The sequence below is a fragment of the Mizuhopecten yessoensis genome, unplaced genomic scaffold, assembly GCF_002113885.1.
Source record: "Mizuhopecten yessoensis strain PY_sf001 unplaced genomic scaffold, ASM211388v2 scaffold10423, whole genome shotgun sequence".
NCBI classification, from domain to species: Eukaryota; Metazoa; Mollusca; class Bivalvia; order Pectinida; family Pectinidae; genus Mizuhopecten; species Mizuhopecten yessoensis.
In genome coordinates, this window is record NW_018408539.1 from 69,871 (window position 1) to 90,167 (window position 20,297).

Here is a 20,297-nt window from a genome sequence, read left to right on the forward strand (position 1 = left end):
ATTAATGAAAAAAAAGAAAAGATCAATAAATGAAAGAAAAAAAGATTCAGTTAGTCGTCGTATCACTCGAATAGTCGTATAACCTGCGTTATCCTATGCTTTCTTCACCATCATTCTGACTGTTTTAACAGCTGTGTACTCCTCCTCGCCAGATCCATAGAGGTATTTCCAGACCATCGACGCATAACCATTGTTTGATGAGTAAGTGCCGAACAGATTGGAGTCATAGCACGCACCGTACCACCATGCCCCATGTGCATTACTTGTACACTTGCCACCATCGAGATCATCATTGTCATTATCAAAGGTGGAGAAACGCCAGTCATTATGGTCAGCAAGGGCGTCAACTATAAGTAAATATACAAAAAGTCCTTTCATTAATAGGTAGTTAAATGCATCTTTTGCGTTATGCTTCAATAAATATAAAATAATAGAGATATTCTTGTTTGTGCCTTAATTTTTGGTTAATTTATAAGACAGAAGATACTGTCAAAATAAGAAAGAAAAAAAAATGCAGTTTTCATTTCTTATCCAGAGACTAGTAATTTTACCAAAATAATAAAAAAAAAACAGTAAAATGTTCGAAACATAGTTTGGTGTTTTATTCCAAGACCGTAACGCTTTACACTTTGAAGTTTTTCTGGAATATTTCGTTTGAAAGATAAAACATAACATACAACACAACAAATCAACAGCACATACAAAATAGGTCTGTTTACAGACTTAATGCGTTCATTCGGGAATGTCAACTTACACAGATCGTCTGGGGTGCTAAATCCTCCGATCGTCAATCGGTATTCAGAAGCCTCGTCAGAAACGTAGAAAGTATGGTATTCTACATGTTTAACAGAGCCACTCCACCCTTGTAGTTCAATCCGAAGCTCCATATCTTGGGCCAGCAGGAGCCGCAAATTCTCGAAACCTGACATATATAAATATATATTGACATATAAATATTGATTGTCTTTTTACCAATTATAATAATAAAACATATCACCTTTGCTGATTTGACCGTTTAAAACACAAGTTGCAAACCACAACGAGAATAGATCCCGACATTATACCAATGGCTACAATATTCCAAGCCTGGTTAGCTTAACGATTCGCAGACCTCAAGATAGCCCGTATGAGGCATTATCCCATTATACTGCCCAGATTAATCATCTGTTACCTACCATGGGTGAACTATAATCTGGGAAAACACAAACTTATATTCGCCAGCAGACTATGTAGGCCAACTTTTCTGATCATTTGATTTCAGGAAACTTGTGTCAACTGTAGCACAGTGTCAGTGTCTCAACGCGATTGACAGAAAGTATCAGAAAACCAGTGTGATCGCTTGACAGTAACAGTGATTAAGGTCAATTTACAAAGGTTGTGTTGTTATTTTATCATCAAAAAGTGGTGAAAAAAAGAACTCTACATTTACTCCACACCCCACTCTTTAAGATTCGGCGCTTATCAACAACCAGTTGATAAAACGGGCCTTTTATTAGATAATTAAATAACGATAGCATTTCGGCATACTTTTTTGAAAGTTTGAACAAAAGTACCTAATTTGTTAAAATAGATAATAAAAAGAGTTTTTATATTTTATTATTTTTTCCAGAGACATACAAGTGGTCTAACAGTGTCTTCTGTAATACCAAACATCTTTCACTCGTGAGGCTAATATTTTGTTTTTATTTTCACTTATTTCAGCAGACACTGTTAGATATCCTCTGTATCATTATTGTATAAACCTATATAATTTGTATGATTAGCTACATATCACTGATGAATTTGATATTTTTCATCATTTTTTAAAATAGAAAACAAGATGTTTGACATTTCCAAAAATAAAAGAAGATAATTATATTCATACAAAACGAGCTGTTTTTCCCATATTTCTACGTCAATATTCTTTTTTCTCCTAAATAGATTGTTTGATTACAATAATATGGTATCATACCTAGCCAGAACTCTCCTGACAAACTTCCGAAACCATTCTTGTTTTCACTCCATGGTTTGTAGAAGTCAACTGATCCATCATATCTGCTCAGGATGACCTGAAGATTTGTGTAAGTATACAAATGAATATACAACGTCACTTAGATAATGATCGCCTCTCTCACTTTAAAAAACAACATTTTCGTATACGAATTGTATATACAAATTCGACGATTAAGATCTTTTCATATTATTATATTACAAAATTAAACATTGAGGTCACATAAACAAGGGGCCCATAGGGCCTGTATCGCTCACCTAGATATCTAAGCAATCATGGCAGAATATTCTCAAAATGATATCCATGGGAATATGCCAGACTCCAAGGCCAATCCTTGTAGCATATATATCTGTATTCGATTGTTCATACCCAGCAATTTTATGTATGGTTATGGAGTGGGGATCTTAACTATTGCCAAGCTGTGACTAAGAAACTAGGTCCCTAGGGGTTTGGTCAGACCCCAGGGTCTATTCTAATATCATGACTGCATTCGTCTCTTTATGCCCAGCATTTGTATATATAGTTTAGGGTGGGGATCTCAGCCGTTTTTAAGTTATGGCCCAAGGACTTTGTTTCCAATGGTGGGGCCATACCCTAAGGGGGTCAGCCCTACCATTTGTACAATTTTGAATCCCTGCATCCCATGAATGCTTTTGATGAAATATGATTGATATCCAGTGCATAGTTCTACAGAAGAAGTCGTTTGTAGAAATATAGCCAAATTACCCATTTTTGGCCCCGCCCCTCAGCCCCCTGTGGGGTCAGCCTCACCATTTGTACAATTTTGAATCCCCACCACCTAGGGATGCTACAAGTCTAATATGGTTGATATCCATGACTAAGTTCCAGTGAAAAAGTTGCTTAAAGCAATATAGCCAAATAACCCTTTTTGGCCCCGCCCCTCAGCCCCCTGGTGAGTCAGCCACACCATTTGTACAATTTTGATTCCTTGCATCCCATGAATGCTTTTGATTAAATATGATCGATATCCAGTGTATAGTTCTACAGAAGAAGTCGTTTGTAGAAATATAGTCAAACTACCCCTTTTAGGCCCCACCCCTCAGCCCCACTGGGGGGTCAGCCCAACCATTTGTACAATTTTGAATCAATGCTTCTAGTCTAATATGGTTGATATCCATCACTTAGTTCCAGAGAAGAAGTCGCTTAATGCAGTTTAGCCAAATTGCCCCATTTTAGCCCCGCCCCTCAGCCCCCTGGGGGGTCAGCCCCACCATTTGTACAATTTTGAATCCCCACCACCTAGGGATGCTCCCAGTCAAATTTAGTTAAATTTCAATCAGTGGTTAAGAAGAAGTCAATTAAAGAAATTGTTGACGGACGGACGGACGACGGACGCTACGGTATGGCACTAGCTCACCTTGGTCCTTCGAACCAGTTGAGCTTATAATATAGATCGGCCATTATTATATAAATATATTGAAAGGTCATCAGCATATAATTCCGAATGGCCAAATGTCTACGATGGGGCATTCCGAACAGCTTACCGTCCATGGTCCCCCATCTGTTTCCATATCACAAAGCACATCAGGACTGTAGCTAATTGTCAGGGTGTATGCTTTTGAGCAATAGACAGTTGGAATATCTCCACAGTTTTTCAGAGCTTTATTGGAATGAGAAAAAATGAAACACAAGTCGATATGCACAAGTGTTTACATACTTAAAGTATACATTGAGTCAGGAAGAACATGATTGATCTGCAGACCCCATTGCAAAATCACATTTTCATACATATTGGTTGTTTTTTCTTACACCTAACCCTTATGTTCGCTTGTGTCTCTCTTTGTACCTGTCTTCACCTTTGTTGTTTTTATGACGTTATTAACCACTGACAAACGAAAAAATCATCAATAAACAGCTATTTAGGGTTATACACAGTTAATGTTTCTTTCCATCTTATTTACAACGTAATTAGACTGGATTATTTCATGCTAGGGGTGGGTAGCACTATGTAATACGTGATATCGTATGGATTGAACAGGATGAGATCTTCTGGCGAACTATGTACTGTTAACTGATCGCAAATCAGAGTTATGGTAATGAAATCCCGTAAAATTGCTGCACATAAAATGTTTTCACTAATTTATTAGATACTAATATTTGTTTTCAATAAACTTTATTTAAATAAGTTGCACCGGGATGAAATAGGTAAGCCACGATTTTGCAACGAGTCAAGGAGCTGTTACCATTATCAGTACTGGTTTAGCACATACTGACCTAACTTTAAGTGAGGCAAACAACTAATTTTCGAAAGATCGCGAGGACTTGGTTTACATATCAGGGTGTGAAAAACTATTCAAATTCTAGAGAGGGCTTGTCTTTTGTGATATTTTCAAAGGTGAGATACTAAGGTTTTCTTAATATTAGAAATCGCGAATCGGTTGTTTGAAAACAGTGACAACCCGAAACGATCGTCTGAAATGTACATGGTATGTCTCTGTTTCAATTTCAGTTATGTGGTATGCAGGCTTGGCAACATTTGACAATATTCATATATCGGAGAGCTTAAGAAAGTACGTGAATGTACGATTTGGCAGGGATTGTATGTTGTAATAAGCATTTTAGTCACAATGGTAAAATCAACCCCTATGATATACTGATTCAAACAAGTTTTTAGCAAGTCTTAGCGTTTCATTGGACATGAGTGTGACTTTAGAAAATAGTACTTCCATTTGACATTTACCTTTTTTAATTAACTCTTTGCGCATCATTTGGAAATGATGGGAATGATGGTTAACTGGAGGCGAAATGCTATACATCCTACGACAAAGTTAATCAGCAGATAAAACCGAACACCTGTGTCGGTTCTATACCAGTGAAGATTGTGTACTTGCCTGGGTCCTTTCGTTGTACAAGAAACCCATCCCCTCCCAATTTGAATATAAACTATTGGCCCATTACTCTATTAATGTTTCTATTTGTGTCTGTTTAATGTTTGTAAATAGCCCCATCCGAATGATTTCATTGAGTTGAAATAACAATGAATATCTTGCTTTGTCTTGGTATTGTTTTTATAGTTATCATATACGCTGGCATTTCGTAAGGTGAATACCAGCGATAATTGACATTTGAAACTCTGACATTTATTTAATATTTTATAAACTGACCGTTGTTTTTCATGTACATGAAAGTCAGAAAATATGATGAAGACCATCAAACGTTTTTTTTTATAATCTTAAACAAAACAACATCTCTTCAAATTTTGAGTTTCAATTTTCGCTGAAACATGTAACATTGACATCGGAAAATCGTGGAAATCGTGATTTTTAGACAAAAAGTCTAAATATTGTAACAACGAATTGACTGCCACATATTAACAGAAATGCAACGCTCATAAGGTGAAAATCAAAATCGCCACGTTTGCGTTTTAGATATACACAAAAAGACAACCTCTTGAAAAACAGTCGACGGAAAAAAATCAGATGAAGAAAACACTTTTACCTGCAAGTGACCTTTGTTAATCTTAAAAGTGGAGTTTTTTTAGTTATCTTAGGCCCTGCGTTCTGGTAGCAGCTTACCTCATTAAAGCATTGCTTTGCTTTCAATTGGTATCCATACACATTATCAAAGCCATCTGGACAAAGGCACATACATAGTCTGCTGGATAACCAAACTAGGCGGTAGTGAAGCGGACGTAAAACCAGTCAATCAGGCACATTCATGTATCGTTCTAGTGTTTCATGTTTAAATTGCCTCTGTCCAAACGGCTTGAACGGCAACCAAAAGCAGCTCAAGATTATATGTTTGCAATGTTTATTCGCTTAAGTTTGTTCGATGAATAGATCAACTGTCCGCCCTCGGTCAGTAATACACTACGTTACAATTTATGTCTGCAAGATATTAACAATCAATATACTAAGGGACGTCTCACCCCCACCCCTTACCAGGACTAAGGATGGTGCCCATCATTTATCGCACTTTCAAACAAGTTCGGAGTGTGGCACAGCAGGTCTATCGCAGGTCTTTACTTTTCCAAAACTACTACAGGTAAGGAATCGATGCTTAAAACATGAAAAAACCTAACACTGTTTACATTTCTGTTTATCATAACAACGAATGAACATGTAATACACAAACCCAGAGTTTATTCATCCGAGCAGACAATCTTATTAAAAATGTACAAACCCCCAACACACAGGGGAAATTATGTTAGGTGATTTGTTCTATATTTATATATTATGTGGAAGTCAACTGTTTTAAATGTCACCGGTTGCTGTCAATGTAGATATTAAGGATGTAAATCACACGCAATAACAATGCTTAACAAGTTGTGTCTGATATATTAGCAACCTTTTAATCAGTTTTGTGTACTGAGTGTCTACTGGCATCAATATTTTAAATGATAACGTTATTATGGAACTTAATCATATACAAAATGTGAGGTGGCTAAGTACATCACAAACAAGGGAACCATGCACGAGGCGTGTAGAGAGAGAGACATATTGAATTCGTTTTCTGCAGCAACTACTTTATATCGTATAAAACAGAGTCAAAATCTTGTTTTTGTGTCGGGATAATCTCTCTGTTTACTGTCTTTTTATGTGACACAAATAGTATCCACATATTCTCACCTTCATTCAAGTCTTTGACCTTAAATATTTAAATAATATATTTTGTTTATCTTTGCAACTCTATATCTTCTTTTGATCATGATGAATTATGTATGTTTTTGAAGTTCTCAGGATTTCAATTTCTATGAGATACACTCTGATTGTTTTCAAAGAACTGTACGATTTTTTTTATGTCATCGCTAATGCTTAGGTTACTACTTATGAAAAGTGTTTCATATAATCTACACCATTTGAAGATCATCAGTAGAATTTAAAAAAATACTGGTCTCCCCTTAAGAATTAAAGAAAAAGGAATGATAACAAATGCACATCCAGGTAGACCTACACATCAGCCCTTGCATAACAAAAACCCCAAAAAACGAATGTTGGTATTTAGGTAAATGACAAGTGTATGTAGTGTGTATGTCGTATGCATATTGCTGGTCTTTACTTATATTATGGACGTGTATGTGTAGACTGAATTTGGATGTAATATATCAAAATACATTGTATGGATATATGCACATACATTGTAGGAATGTCTTAGTATTTAGAATGTTTTGTACGTTGACAGGCATACATGGGTTTATATGTGTGTGTGATGTACATAACTAATGTAATATGTAAGTGATTTGTATCTGTATGTGAGTGTATGCATGTACAATTATGTGTGTTGTATGTATCAATCTTTTAATATTGATGACGTCTCTAGTGATTAATAAGAAAGTGTATGTAGTTTTAAAGTTATAATGTACTAACAGTATGTTATTTCACATAATTGTATAAAACACTGTAAAATTCGAATGACCTTCCATACAAGTTTAAGTACATATATATATATTTTTTTATGAAGAATCTTCTAGAAGAGATGAAAGTACTAAAGACTCGTTGTTGAGAATTTTTCTTTTCATAAGATATATACATATATATACATTTAGGTTTAAATTGGTAAGTACATACTTATTTGTTAATTTTTTTTCAAACAACAATCTCTGAGTGATGCAGCAAATGAAAAAAGAAAAAAAAGATATACTCATATTTATTATTTTCAGTGTCATCTATTCGGTTTAACAGGTCTACATTTGAGGACAATAGCAACCCCAAATCAGAACAGCAGGATTGTTTACATGTAGATGTATTTATATATATACAATGTATCTATCTACTTTCAATATTTGTATCAGAAAACGAATTGTTCGGATGATTCAATACTGTATATGGGGAAACTTTCGCCGCAGTTTTACTTTCGCCCCTTTGGCCTTCCGATCTGAGGGCGAATTTAACATGACGGCGAAAGTTTAAAAAGAAAGTACGAATACGAATATTTCGTCTACACTGGAGCTGACTCAGATACAGTATGTGATTCAATTGGGGTCGAGTGTGTTCCACTGTTAGCGGTGTAGGGTGAATTTAACACTGGTCGAATAAGGACTCTGCCGGTGTAGGGCGAAAGTTTAACGGGGCGAAAGTCTTCCGGTATACAGTATATAGTTTGCATGAGAGACGAAAAGAAAGAGAAGAGTGAATGAAGGGAAAGAGGCGATGCAGCGTGAAAATGTGTGATTTTTTTTTTCACATATTGAGTTGTTTTAACCTATTGGCACGCTACAGGGCATCCTGCATGAGTCTACATGGTTGTAAATGAATGAACTCGGGGCACCCCATTCCTGACATCGTTCTTACCAAAATGTAAGGGAAATTGGGAAATACAATCTAATTTAAAAATATAATATATCAAAATAACAAATCATGAGTTATACTTTTGTTTAACGTAACAACAGAAGGTTATTGCAATTCCAACTACCTCTTTCCTTTTATTGCTGAAATTTATTGATGATGTTAGATATCATATATTTCAATACAGTAAAAAGAGATTCAATAACAACCCTTTAGGTTCGAGTAAGGAATAAGCCTTTTATTTCCCGCTGCATCTTACCATACAAAGCGACTTCTGAGGCCCCCTGCAAAATCGGGAGTTGTAGTCTGTGTTCTACTTAGGGGATAGAAAACTAATAAGATGCTTCATTTGCAACATACAGATATATGCCATTTCCTTTATCCCTTTCTGACTTTTTTAATTTTTCGTTGATTCCTTCTCAATACCCGTATTCTCCTTAGGTAAGATGTTGCGAGGACGTTAAACCACACAAGAACAAACTAAGTAACAATTCAAATACGAAATAAACAAGCAATTATTTGATAATTTAATAATTCGATAGAGGGAACCAAATAAAACATTCGTCAAATGGCATTTAGGACTCTCACTGATACTTGATGTTAAAAAAAAAATCCACAACATACTTACAATCAAACAGGACTACCTTCGTGTAGAATCTGAGTGATGATGACCCGACACCGTCGTCCCTGTAACAAATCTCCTCCCCATACGTCTTACATTCCTTTGTGACGGAGTTGAAGGAGAAGGAAATACACGTGGAGGTGTCACACGAACTGGCACATCCCAACTTGGAGTTCCAGGACGATGTGCTCAAAACTGACCCCGCGTGGTTCTGTTCTATGGTCTTTGTTACCTCGCTGTACTTGTTGTTAGTTATCGTAGCCGAATTCATTCGTACATAGGTGGTGCACGCAATGATCAGATAAACGTACACTTCATAGTTTAAACGAGGTGCACACACTAGGGGAATCATTATTCTTAACAAGTTGATTTTGCGAATTTGCATGTATTTTGCTGATTTGAGAAATGATAATTAATATCTATTATCTTATATGAAATTACAATATACCAGACTCATTTCGTATATAACTCTCGAATACACAGATTAGTTAGCATGTGTAAAGCTTGTACGTGTGGTCTATACTCTCGTTGTTCTGTATGAATTCACCGCTTACATTGGCATACTATCTGCCTGTCACTGCTCAGGAGCCAATAAAAAGCTTCTACTTAAAAAAAGATGTCCATCGAGCATGCACAATTTTAGCTGTCACGACGGTTGAATAATATAGCACATTATATTTTTTACATAGCAATGTAAATGTATTGTTCTCCCTTGATATTTGAGTTGATGGAGATAATTGAATAGTTTACTCCTAGCGTGCAACTATTTGTTTCGTCGTTCCTGCCATAGTCAAACTAATTGCATTTCAAAAATAGTGACATGTATGTTTAATAAAAGAAGCATGCGCCAAGAAAAAAAATTTGACTAACAATCTTTTGTGAACTGATCAAATATTACTGATATACCATTATCTGTATTAAGCAACGCAATGCAAATATGTCCTCTTTGTATTAGCGAGCATGGTGGTGTTATGATGCATCTACAATTTAAAATTACTACTGGTTCATTAGGTTTCAGTCGATTGAGGCGCCTCGTCACTGGGAAAGGAATGAAAGTGTAAACATTGTATGGGCGGTTCCTATGTTGTTGTTTTTTTTCACGAAGTATATGGTGTCATTCAGATCCACATTATGACGCACAATGTAGTACAATATCAATGTTCACCACATTATGACGCACAATGTAGTACACTGTCAAGGTTCACCACATTATGACACACAATGTAGTACACTATCAATGTTCACCACATTATGACGCACAATGTAGTACACTATCAAGGTTCACCACATTATGACGTACAATGTTGCCAACTATCATTATCGCACCTCGGACAAAAATGTCCAAAAAACATTGGTTTAGAGCTGTCACGTGGTGACCCTCTAATTTTCTATAGAGGGTCAGTAGGATTCCATTATAGGGCAATATGGCCGCCCATTGCTCACCGCTTCAAAACTAAAACAACAGATACGGATACCTGAATATTCTAAAAATGATACAATGCTCACCGTAATTCCTACTCGCTACATTGTATCGTAAGATGATAGGAGTAACAATGGAGAGATTTGGGCAGACGACCAGTGAGGAAATAAACACGAAGCGACTTAACAGTCAATCTGCTAAATATTCATATTGTTTTGTTATGCATTACATCATTTTCATTTTAAGCATAAAGGGTCCTTGATGCGACAGCCCTCTCCCCCTATAAATCTTACTGACCCTCTATGGTTCTGTAGAGGGTCAGTAACTGACTATATAACTAATAATGTTCACCACATTATGAGGTACAATGTAGTACACTTTCAATGTTCACCACATTATGACGTACCCGTACTAAAATGAAATTGAGTTGTGGAATGAACACGCGAGCGCATGAGTTTGTAAACCGATTGCTTATGCCCCGGTCACACATTCACGGATCGGACGCCGGATTAGCCACGGATACGATCCGGGATCATTCGTAGCAATCTGCAGGGGTCCGTTGCTGGCCGTATTGCATCCTGGGTTAATCGTAGTAGTATTTCTATATCCGTAGTACATCCTTACTGATCCGTAGTAGAATGTAGTAATCCGTTGTTGACCGTAATAATCCGTAATTATCTGTACTTATTCGAAGTACATTCCCGGCCTCAAGACGCCAAGGATCGTTGTACGGTTAATTACGGTGAACAATGACATGTACTAAAATTAAAATGAGGTTGTGGAACGAACACGCGGGCGCGGGAGTTTGTATACGGATTGCTTACCGTGGAGAGGTCCATGGCGCTTCGTGCGAGTTCGCACTTCGTACTAAAACCGTAGTGAACCGTTGTGAAACCGCAGTGCATACGCCGTGACACGTGTCATTCCGTACTTAACCGTAGCAATCCGTAGCACTCCCCGTCGTCAATTAGCCCTTTTACGTAGTCAAACCGTGTTGCATCCGTAGCGGACCAAGGATATAAACTATTCCGGGGTCATCCGTGAGTTTCCAACCGTAGTGGATCCGGCGAAACGATCCGTAAATGTGTGATCGGGGCTTTACCGTTGCAGGTCCATAGCGCTTCGTGCAAGTTCGTACTATTCGAATTCCCTGCCACACCGTTCTAATTCGTGCTTACCCGTACTAAAATCGGAACGAACTCTTGTTAACCGCAGTGCATACGCCGTGCCACGTGTTATTCCGTACTAAACCGTACCGAACCATAGCAACCCGTATCACTCCCTATTGCCAACTAGCCCCTATTCGTAGTCAAACCGTGTTGCATCCGTAGCCGACCACGGATATAGACTATTCCGGGTTTCCATCCGTAGTGAATCCGGCGAGACGATCCGTAAAAATGTGAACGGGGCGCTATTAAAGTCAACATAGATATCTCCAACTCAATCGTCCTAAGTATGCATGCTAAAAATAGTGTATTATCATACATTGCACATTCAAACCACTGTTCGGCCATCATGGAAATGATAGTTCTCCTACTCACAGAGGTAAAGCGTCCCTTCAGTTTGGTATGAGACGAAGTAAAGCAGAGAAAAGAGACATTAACTGAAAGACGTTTTGATGAGAGAAACTATAAAAGTAGTCAGAAACACGTTTTGAGTTTTTCAAATCCGTTTTCAAGAAACTCCACGTCATTTAGGTAACAGTTTTACAATAGATCTGATCGAACTGAGAATACATTATTGTGTGGTGTAATGTTTCTTAAACATAAAACAAAGCTGCATTTGTTTGGAAGTGGAACAGACAAATAATAAATGCTAAATTTTAAAATTACGAAAAATGCATACAGATTCAGTATGGCAGTGCATCACTCGAATAGTGTTGTAACTCATGATGTTTTACTTTTTCTTCAGCATCATCCTGACCATTTTAGCCGTTGCATATTCTGTGTCATTGGCGTAGAAATGAAAACCAAACCATGGATTCGTAGGCTTTGTTTGTCATGTATTTCCCGAACAGATTGGAGTCTAATCACTTGTTATACCACCAACTGAAGTGGTTGATATCATTGTCGTTGTCAACCATAGGTGGGGAAAGGCCGACCATTGTGGTAACCAAGGGCGTCATCTATCATTTTACACGCAAAGAATGATTTTATTATGAAATTACACGCAATTTGTGCATCAAGCTTAGCTTCAATACGCATAGCATTGTTATCAATTCCGTGTGTTTAGTTGAATTTTGTTCGTTGAAATTGATAAGACAGCTTTTATTTTCTTAAGCTTTATAAACAGATTGAAACTAATAAAAAGTGTGTTGCAAATGTGTATGACAAAACCCAAGGTATTCATTTCGGAATGTCAACTTACATAGTCCGTCTGACGAGCTGTATCCGCCAATAGTCAAAGTGTATTCAGAAGCCTCGTCAGAAATATCGAAAGTATCGTATTCTACATGTTTAAGAGGGCCACTCCATCCTTTGAGTTCAATCCGAAGGTTCATATTTTGGGCTAGCAGTAGTCTTACATTCTCGAAACCTAAGGTAATGAACACACAAATATGTCATAGAAGATTGTAACTTATCTATAATTAGCTAAGTACCTTCAAGTAATCTGGCGTTTCTGTTGTTTTATTTTTATCATGAATACATAATCATATCAAGGTCACAGACATGAAAAACAATATTTGTATACAAAAAGGAAACTTTCCAACAATTTTTGTAAATTTGAATCTTTTTTTTTCAGATTTGTTTTAACTGATATTAAGGATAAGCATAATGCTATTGACTTTCAGGTTACTATTATGACCTCATACCTAGCCAGAACTCTTCAGTCAAAATTCAAAACCATTCCTGTACTCATTCCAGGACTTGTAAAAGTCAACTGATCCGTCATATCTGCTGGCGATAATCTGGTGGATGAATGTAAATATCGTTATAGAAAATACAATTTCAATTTTAACTGTTGCTAGTTTTTTTTTGTTTCACAAAAATCATTTCAATTTAAGATTATTTTAACGGTACCATTAATAGGAAATATTTGATTTAAGCTTGTATTAATTAAAAATAAGATGATATAAATAAGTAAATAAAAATGAAAAAGTAAAAAATACATATATCAAATAAGTTTGAAACAAGGTAATTGGCATGTAATTCCGGATGATGTGATATACACGTTGAGGTACTCCGAACAACTCACCGTCCACGGTCCTCCAGCTGTGTCCATATCACAAAATACATCAACGTTACTGCCGGCAGGTGTAAGTGTGTACACTCCTGAACAATGGATTGTGGGGACATCTCCACAGTTATTCAAAGCTTAGATTAAAATAGAAAATAATTTGAAACAACAATAACCCCGATACTATTAAGCATATTCATATAACATGTTCACAAATATAGTCAGCAACTTTCGACTATCAAAATTTGCCTAATACATAAATAGAAAATTATTTACAAAATAATTGATTGAAAAAATACAAGTCGGAAAACAATATTAACAGAAATGAGAATATTATACAATTATAGACTTTTATGCTGGTGAATATGATGTGATATGAAACAGAAAAAGGTGATATTGACCAAGGCGAAGCCGAGGTTAATATAACGTTTTCAGGTTCATATCACATCATATTTTCCAGCACAAAAGCCCATAACTGTTTTGTTATATGCCTGTTATAGTATTGTAATTGTTGTTTAGGCTATATATCAACTAAACATTATGAAATGTCCCCTAATCCTTAACCCAGCGGAGACACAACGATTCTGCAGGTTGTCCCAAATAGCATATTCATACAAGCAAGCTGTGGGATACAACACATTTATTCTTATTCCGAACCGACACAGGCAAGGAACCAATATAGTCTTGGGACAAAGAAAATAAAAAGTAAGATATAAGGACAGATATAAAAGCTGATTTAACGTAGATAAAAGTGTAAGACAAATCAAATATAATTGTATATATTTTCACCTGGAGGATTGCAATATATTTGTTAATTAAGATTGTGTGCTGGGTTGAATAGACACAGCGTTCGGAGTTTTAATACGTTTCTTTTCTTCATAAAAACATCGAAAACTAGAACGTAATCAGTCGTTTCATCGATGTTTAAGACATGCCAAACAATGTCAAGCAGCTATAAAACTTGAATCCAATTATCTGTAGCGTTGTATGGTCGGTGAAACATACTTATCAGATCAAAGCTGACGGTAAATATTAATTAATTAGTTAGAACAAAGAATTCACAAAGCCTAGTGAAAAATAAATCGAAGAGGAAAACCTTCTGAACATTGAAAATCCAACGGAGGCTAAGTATGCACGTCACACTTCAACCATAAACACTCTATTATTCAAAGAGGGAATAATAAACTACACTTCCATGATTCGACGACGCAATTTCATCATCAAGGATCATGACATGTGTCATATATAAACAGCAGTAAAATCAATTTTGTTTCGTTTTTTACTTACGTCAATAACAAGGCTATTTAATGGAACTTTAGTATGCTTAATGCATTTTGTTAATTGTCTTTTAATATTGTTTAACATAGTGTGGCTTTTTTGTTAGCGACAATCAAAAGTGTTAGTACATGTAGTGTTAATGTTGAACAACTGCCATCCAACAGAGTGTAAATGATTGACATCATCTTTCTAAAATGTCACTGCTAGACATGTCAGTTTCAATAATGAATGCTTTCAGTGTCTCAAAAATGTATCGGAATGTAATTGATGCAAATCAAATGTTTATAATGTCACCGATAGACATCAGCGAGTTGCTGATGGACATAAAATGTCTATGATGTTATCAAAATATAAACAAAATATAACATTATTGATAGATATTGCTATCTATAATGTCACTAACGAACATCAGAGAGTAATGGTGATGGACATCAAATGTCTGTGTTGTCAGTGATAGATATCAGAATGTTTATTAAAGAGATCAATGTCTATGATAGTATTGACATACATCGGATATTGATAAACACCCGTTTGTCTGTGACGTCATTGATAGGTATCTGACCCCTGTTGCTCCAGGTTAGTTTACCTTAACCAGCGGTTAGTAAAATATTAAACAAAAATGTCATTAAGAAAACTGGACTTTCCAAGAATATGTTATTCTAAACATATATTAACCGTAAAGCATAAAACAAACATCTAACAGGGAAATGAATAAAATGGTCTTGGTTTGATTTTTTCGTATTTTAAATTTCTGTAATCACTGAATAACAAAAATAATAAGCGTTGTACAACCGGGATCAGAATGCTTATAATGAACACTATTTGTCTAAAATGTCACTGATACAAATTATAGTTTCTCAATGTTTATTGTTAACACTTGGTACACTTTTCTCTTACCTATTAACACTAAAATATTTTTTTTAAATGTGGAAAGCGTTGTTCTAGTTTCGATCGATTATGTTTTTAATTCAGTCTTCAAATTTTTAAAAGAAACAGAAACTATCAGACCTCTCATATACTGCTGCAGCTATGACAAATATTAGAGTGTTCGTGACAAGAGCTTGCATTTAGTGTTAGCGAACAAATCATAGTGTCCGTAGTATTAATAACAGTGATCAATGTCCTAGGCATTACTGATGGATAGGACACTCTCGGTAGTGACTATAGACATCACACTTCTGTTAGTATAAGTGATAGGCATAAGAGTGTCAAACACTAGGGGTTTAAGAACGGAAGAACATAAGGGTCATGAAAGGATTTTTGTTTTCGTTGTAGTAGCCCGAAATTCCGAAAATAATCGAAATGTTGACTTCTGTACTTTACCTTTCGAGACACTGACTCGAGATTTTGAGATGTTAACTTGACATTTCGAAATACGTACTAACATATTTACTATGAAAAACAGGAACATGTACTACACGTGCATTAAATATCACACTGAAATCAAATACATGTACTTAATTGGTATTTCACAGGTATCATATTCATATAAAGAGATGTTATATATATATATATATATTGCTCTAATGCACAGGTGCTACTCATGTATAAACACTAATATTGATTGTAAATTTACCTTCACAGACATATATTTACTATCATGCACTTACATGCGCATGTTTCTGCTACATTGAAACTTTATCACAGACAAATGGAATACACATGTATATAGTAATAACAAAAGTGTTATAAATATATTTAATTTCATAACAAATGTATGACAAAGGTGTATGTTGGATTTGAAACGTAAACGCATGTATTTTACATGTATCACACTGACAACATTATTGCATACGCATAAACTATCAAAGGAGCCTAACGCTGGTCCCCAGTCAAAAAGAAAATACACGAGTCAAATTCATTGTTGTTCATAACGAAGCTAACAGTTGAAGAATGTAGAAGGGAAATTCTCAGGTAATATCTCAAAATAGTTTGTAAGCTTGTTGGATTTCTAGTGAGTTCCTCGGAATCTCGATTTTATAAGTCGACATTTCGAGATAGTAAATCCTAACATCGAATTTAAAAAATATAATTTCAACGTTTAAAGAAAAGTTCAAGCTGCTAAAATGCAAACAAATTAAATCTATATTCATTCTATTTGTTTCTTATAATATCTGTATTGAAGCATTTCCATTTTAAGTAAAACAAAAGAAAGCAAAATTTTAATATGAAAGAAAGACGATGAACATAAAAACGTAAACTAGATGACCACCTATTTATATGTAATTTATATATGTTTGCTATTATTGCAGATCAGACTTGGACAAATAAAATTGACAAATCTAGGATTACCTTCTTTACGTAATTGTTTAGGTTTGTTGCTAAAGCGTTTGGGTTCAGTAGGCCTTTCTGGCCACAAACCGACTTCATTAGGGATTCAAACGGAGATGATTCAATCGATTGTTTATACGTTTTCAAATTAAGAAATCATTTTATCTTAACATGTCTGATAATAGAAAAAAAATGTGTTTTAAACTTTGGATGACCTGTTAATTTACGGCTTTAATAGAATACACCAAGACATACGCCACGTGCTGTTTGGGAGTTTCTGACAATTCCCGACTATCCATTGTATATTGTATCATTATACGAAGGTCACGTTTTGAACAATATCAGCTCAGAGTACTATCATGAAGGAGGCTGATCAAGGGTTTTACTTTGAAATACATTCATATATGAATCCATTTCGTTTGAAGACCCTAAATGCGTAATTAGTCTCTGTTGCTGAAAGTTGAACCCTTAACTTCAAACAGGAGTCAAAGATATGTAGGTGTCACAGACATCCGTGTCCATTATACTTACTAACACATTGAACTATATTTGTGTAGTATCTGATTGCAAGCAACAGTTTGATAATTTAATAACTCAATGTAGAGAACCAAACAAATTATTTTCTATAACACTATTTCGTTCATTTACGACTCACCAATAATACTTAAATGCTAAAGATCCATAGTATACTTACAGTCAAGCTGAACTACTTTAGTGTAGAATCTAAGTGAAGATGACCCGACACCGTCGTCCCTGTAACAAATCTCCTCCCCATAGTGTCTTACATTCCTTTGTGACGGAGAAGAAGGAGAAGGAAATACACGTGGAGGTGTCACACGAACTGGCACATCCCAACTTGGAGTTCCAGGACGACGTGCTCAAAACTGACCCCGCGTGGTTCTGTTCTTTCGTTTTCGTTACTTCTCTGTATTGGTTGTCAATACATGTAGTTGTTGCCGAAGTTATTTGTAAAAGGGTTGCAAGTATATACACTAAATAAAGGTACACTTCATAGTTTAAACGAGAAACAGTTTTGGACAGGTCCATTATATTTGCCAAATTTCATAGCAAGTGACAGTATTCATTTGGAAGATTTGAACAATATAAATAATAGATTATCTAGTGCAGAGTTCTAATAAACAGTCGAATAGTAAGAAGCCATAAATACACAGAAGAATATTTTGTACATAATATCGCTCATGGATACAAGTGCAACGTGTCCGGTTAGACTATCCTATCGTTGTGTGGTAAGAGTTAACCTGTAACACAGTCCCTACATCTACACCCGATGAATACGACAAAGATGTGCATGTCTCTATTGAGTAGCCAGTCACAATCATGTATTTGAAAACGCCTTGCTATCAACAACGACTTTTGAACGAGTATAAAATCGTTACACCTTTATACTTACAATAAAATAATAATATCTTAATTTCAATGATACACGACTTCGTGTATTTATCCGAATACATTATTCTTATCTTGAAATTTAGTAATTAAAGATGATAGAAAACGTGCCGCAAGCATTCCCGCCTTTTGTGTACCTATTGAACCGTGATATCTCATATTTTAACGATTTCCTCCTCGTGTTGTTTTCATTGTCTGTTTACCAAAAAAAGGTCACAGTCTACCACAGCCTCGCTCTAACATTCAACCCAAAATTAACAGTGCCCCTCTACTTTTTTAAATTTAATTTTAAAAAGGTGATGCACTATCCGTTCTGTTTCAACAGCAGTTATGATCAATTTTGAGTTCAACCGTTTGACCCCTACCATCATCGACTAGTTAAAAGAGGACAAAACAGCTCTTTGACGCATGGTAATTCATTTTCGGCATACTGTATCTATTACAAATTTGATAGAAGCAGTCCCATATGTGTGCCTTAAATTCAATTATTAGATTTAACTCAGTCGAATTAAACAGTAAAAACAATTACAAATGCAACATCAAAAAATAAACATAGCTGTTTGCAGTTAGTTGCTAATCAATATTCGTACGCTCACTTTACGCTATTATGCATTAATAAAATAGTTTTCCTGCTAGATTCTAATAAATAATAAAATGATACGAGCTTCACAATATCTAAACCGTAACAATCCACTACTAGTGAAACTGTATTAGCTTAATTACGATGAGCTGTGCTAACGCAGGCTAGATCACCTCTTTGTTAGTACAATGGAATATGCAAGTATTCAGTTAGTAAAATATTCCTTGAAAATTTCTTTACCATAAGAGTGACCCCCATTTCAAAGCAAGTCATTATGGTACCGCGCGATTCTTTTGGATCACACCGATAAATCAAACTACGCATTATATATCATCCGCAATATGGCGCTAACAGTGCCTTCAATTTCGCCCTGGCATTTTCCATCGTTGCAGAGAACATCAGTGAGCGTAATCGTTAAAATTTCGAGGATGAAGCTCGTGCTAATCTAACAAAACCAAAACAAGTACTACCCCACTATTGTGAATTTTGCATACTACCAAACAACAAGGCAATCTGATGAGTATCACAAAAAAACCAAAATGTATTCATTGCGATATAATACAACTTGTCCTTGGTCTTAATCAACCTGCATCTTTGGCAACTATGTGTTGTTGTCAGTCTGTCCTTTCTATAACTGCTAACATTAACAAATATAAAATATGGTAAACAAGGCATTTTTCAATGATATGTAAAGCACCTCGTCTTTGTCCGTTTTCATAAAGGCAATGGCACGACAAAGGGTTTACGTTTAGATTTATGGTTTCAATATCGATACCGTATGCATTACTTTATCATTTAACTGTGTTGCTATGACATTTGAAATATATATATGAATGACGCAGCTAAGGTTATCTAACCTCTCTCAATATGTATCATGCATTTTCTCAATTTCCCTCGTGGACAAATCCATTTTTTTTAAGAAAATCCTCAATGTTTACAAACAATTCATGGTCTGCTGCCCAAACTGAAAAGTCATCTATTCATCGACCCACGTGCGTATGTTATGTGTCGCGCGCAACACGCGTGATTACAAGCACGGTGTCTTAAATATAACCACATGTAAGAATAAACCATAGCTAATCTTGTGTTATAGACTATACCAGCCTGGTGTTATATCCTTGTTAAGCTCATTACCAGGAAAATGTACTCGATAACTTATTCACATACTACTTTAGGAGTATAATGTTTAAGCCACGAAGAGATTGTACAAAGTCTTTATCATAGAAATGTTTGTATTAAATATGATTGTATTATAGTATAAAAAGCTTCCGTATAACAGCGAACTTTGTTTACACCATGTGTTGCGT

General features: G+C 35.6%; 1 protein-coding gene across 1 annotated transcript; it reads right to left on the minus strand.

Moving 5' to 3' along the window:
- Nucleotides 1-93: 93 nt before the first annotated feature.
- On the minus strand, nucleotides 94-9,128 carry LOC110460529 (fibrinogen-like protein A). Its single transcript, XM_021513490.1, has 3 exons — nucleotides 8,864-9,128; nucleotides 755-922; nucleotides 94-347 (listed from the first exon to the last, which is right to left on the minus strand). The coding sequence occupies exons 1-3, from the start codon at nucleotides 9,126-9,128 to the stop codon at nucleotides 94-96; spliced, it is 687 nt and encodes a 228-aa protein (XP_021369165.1).
- Between the last annotated feature and the right edge of the window lie 11,169 nt (nucleotides 9,129-20,297).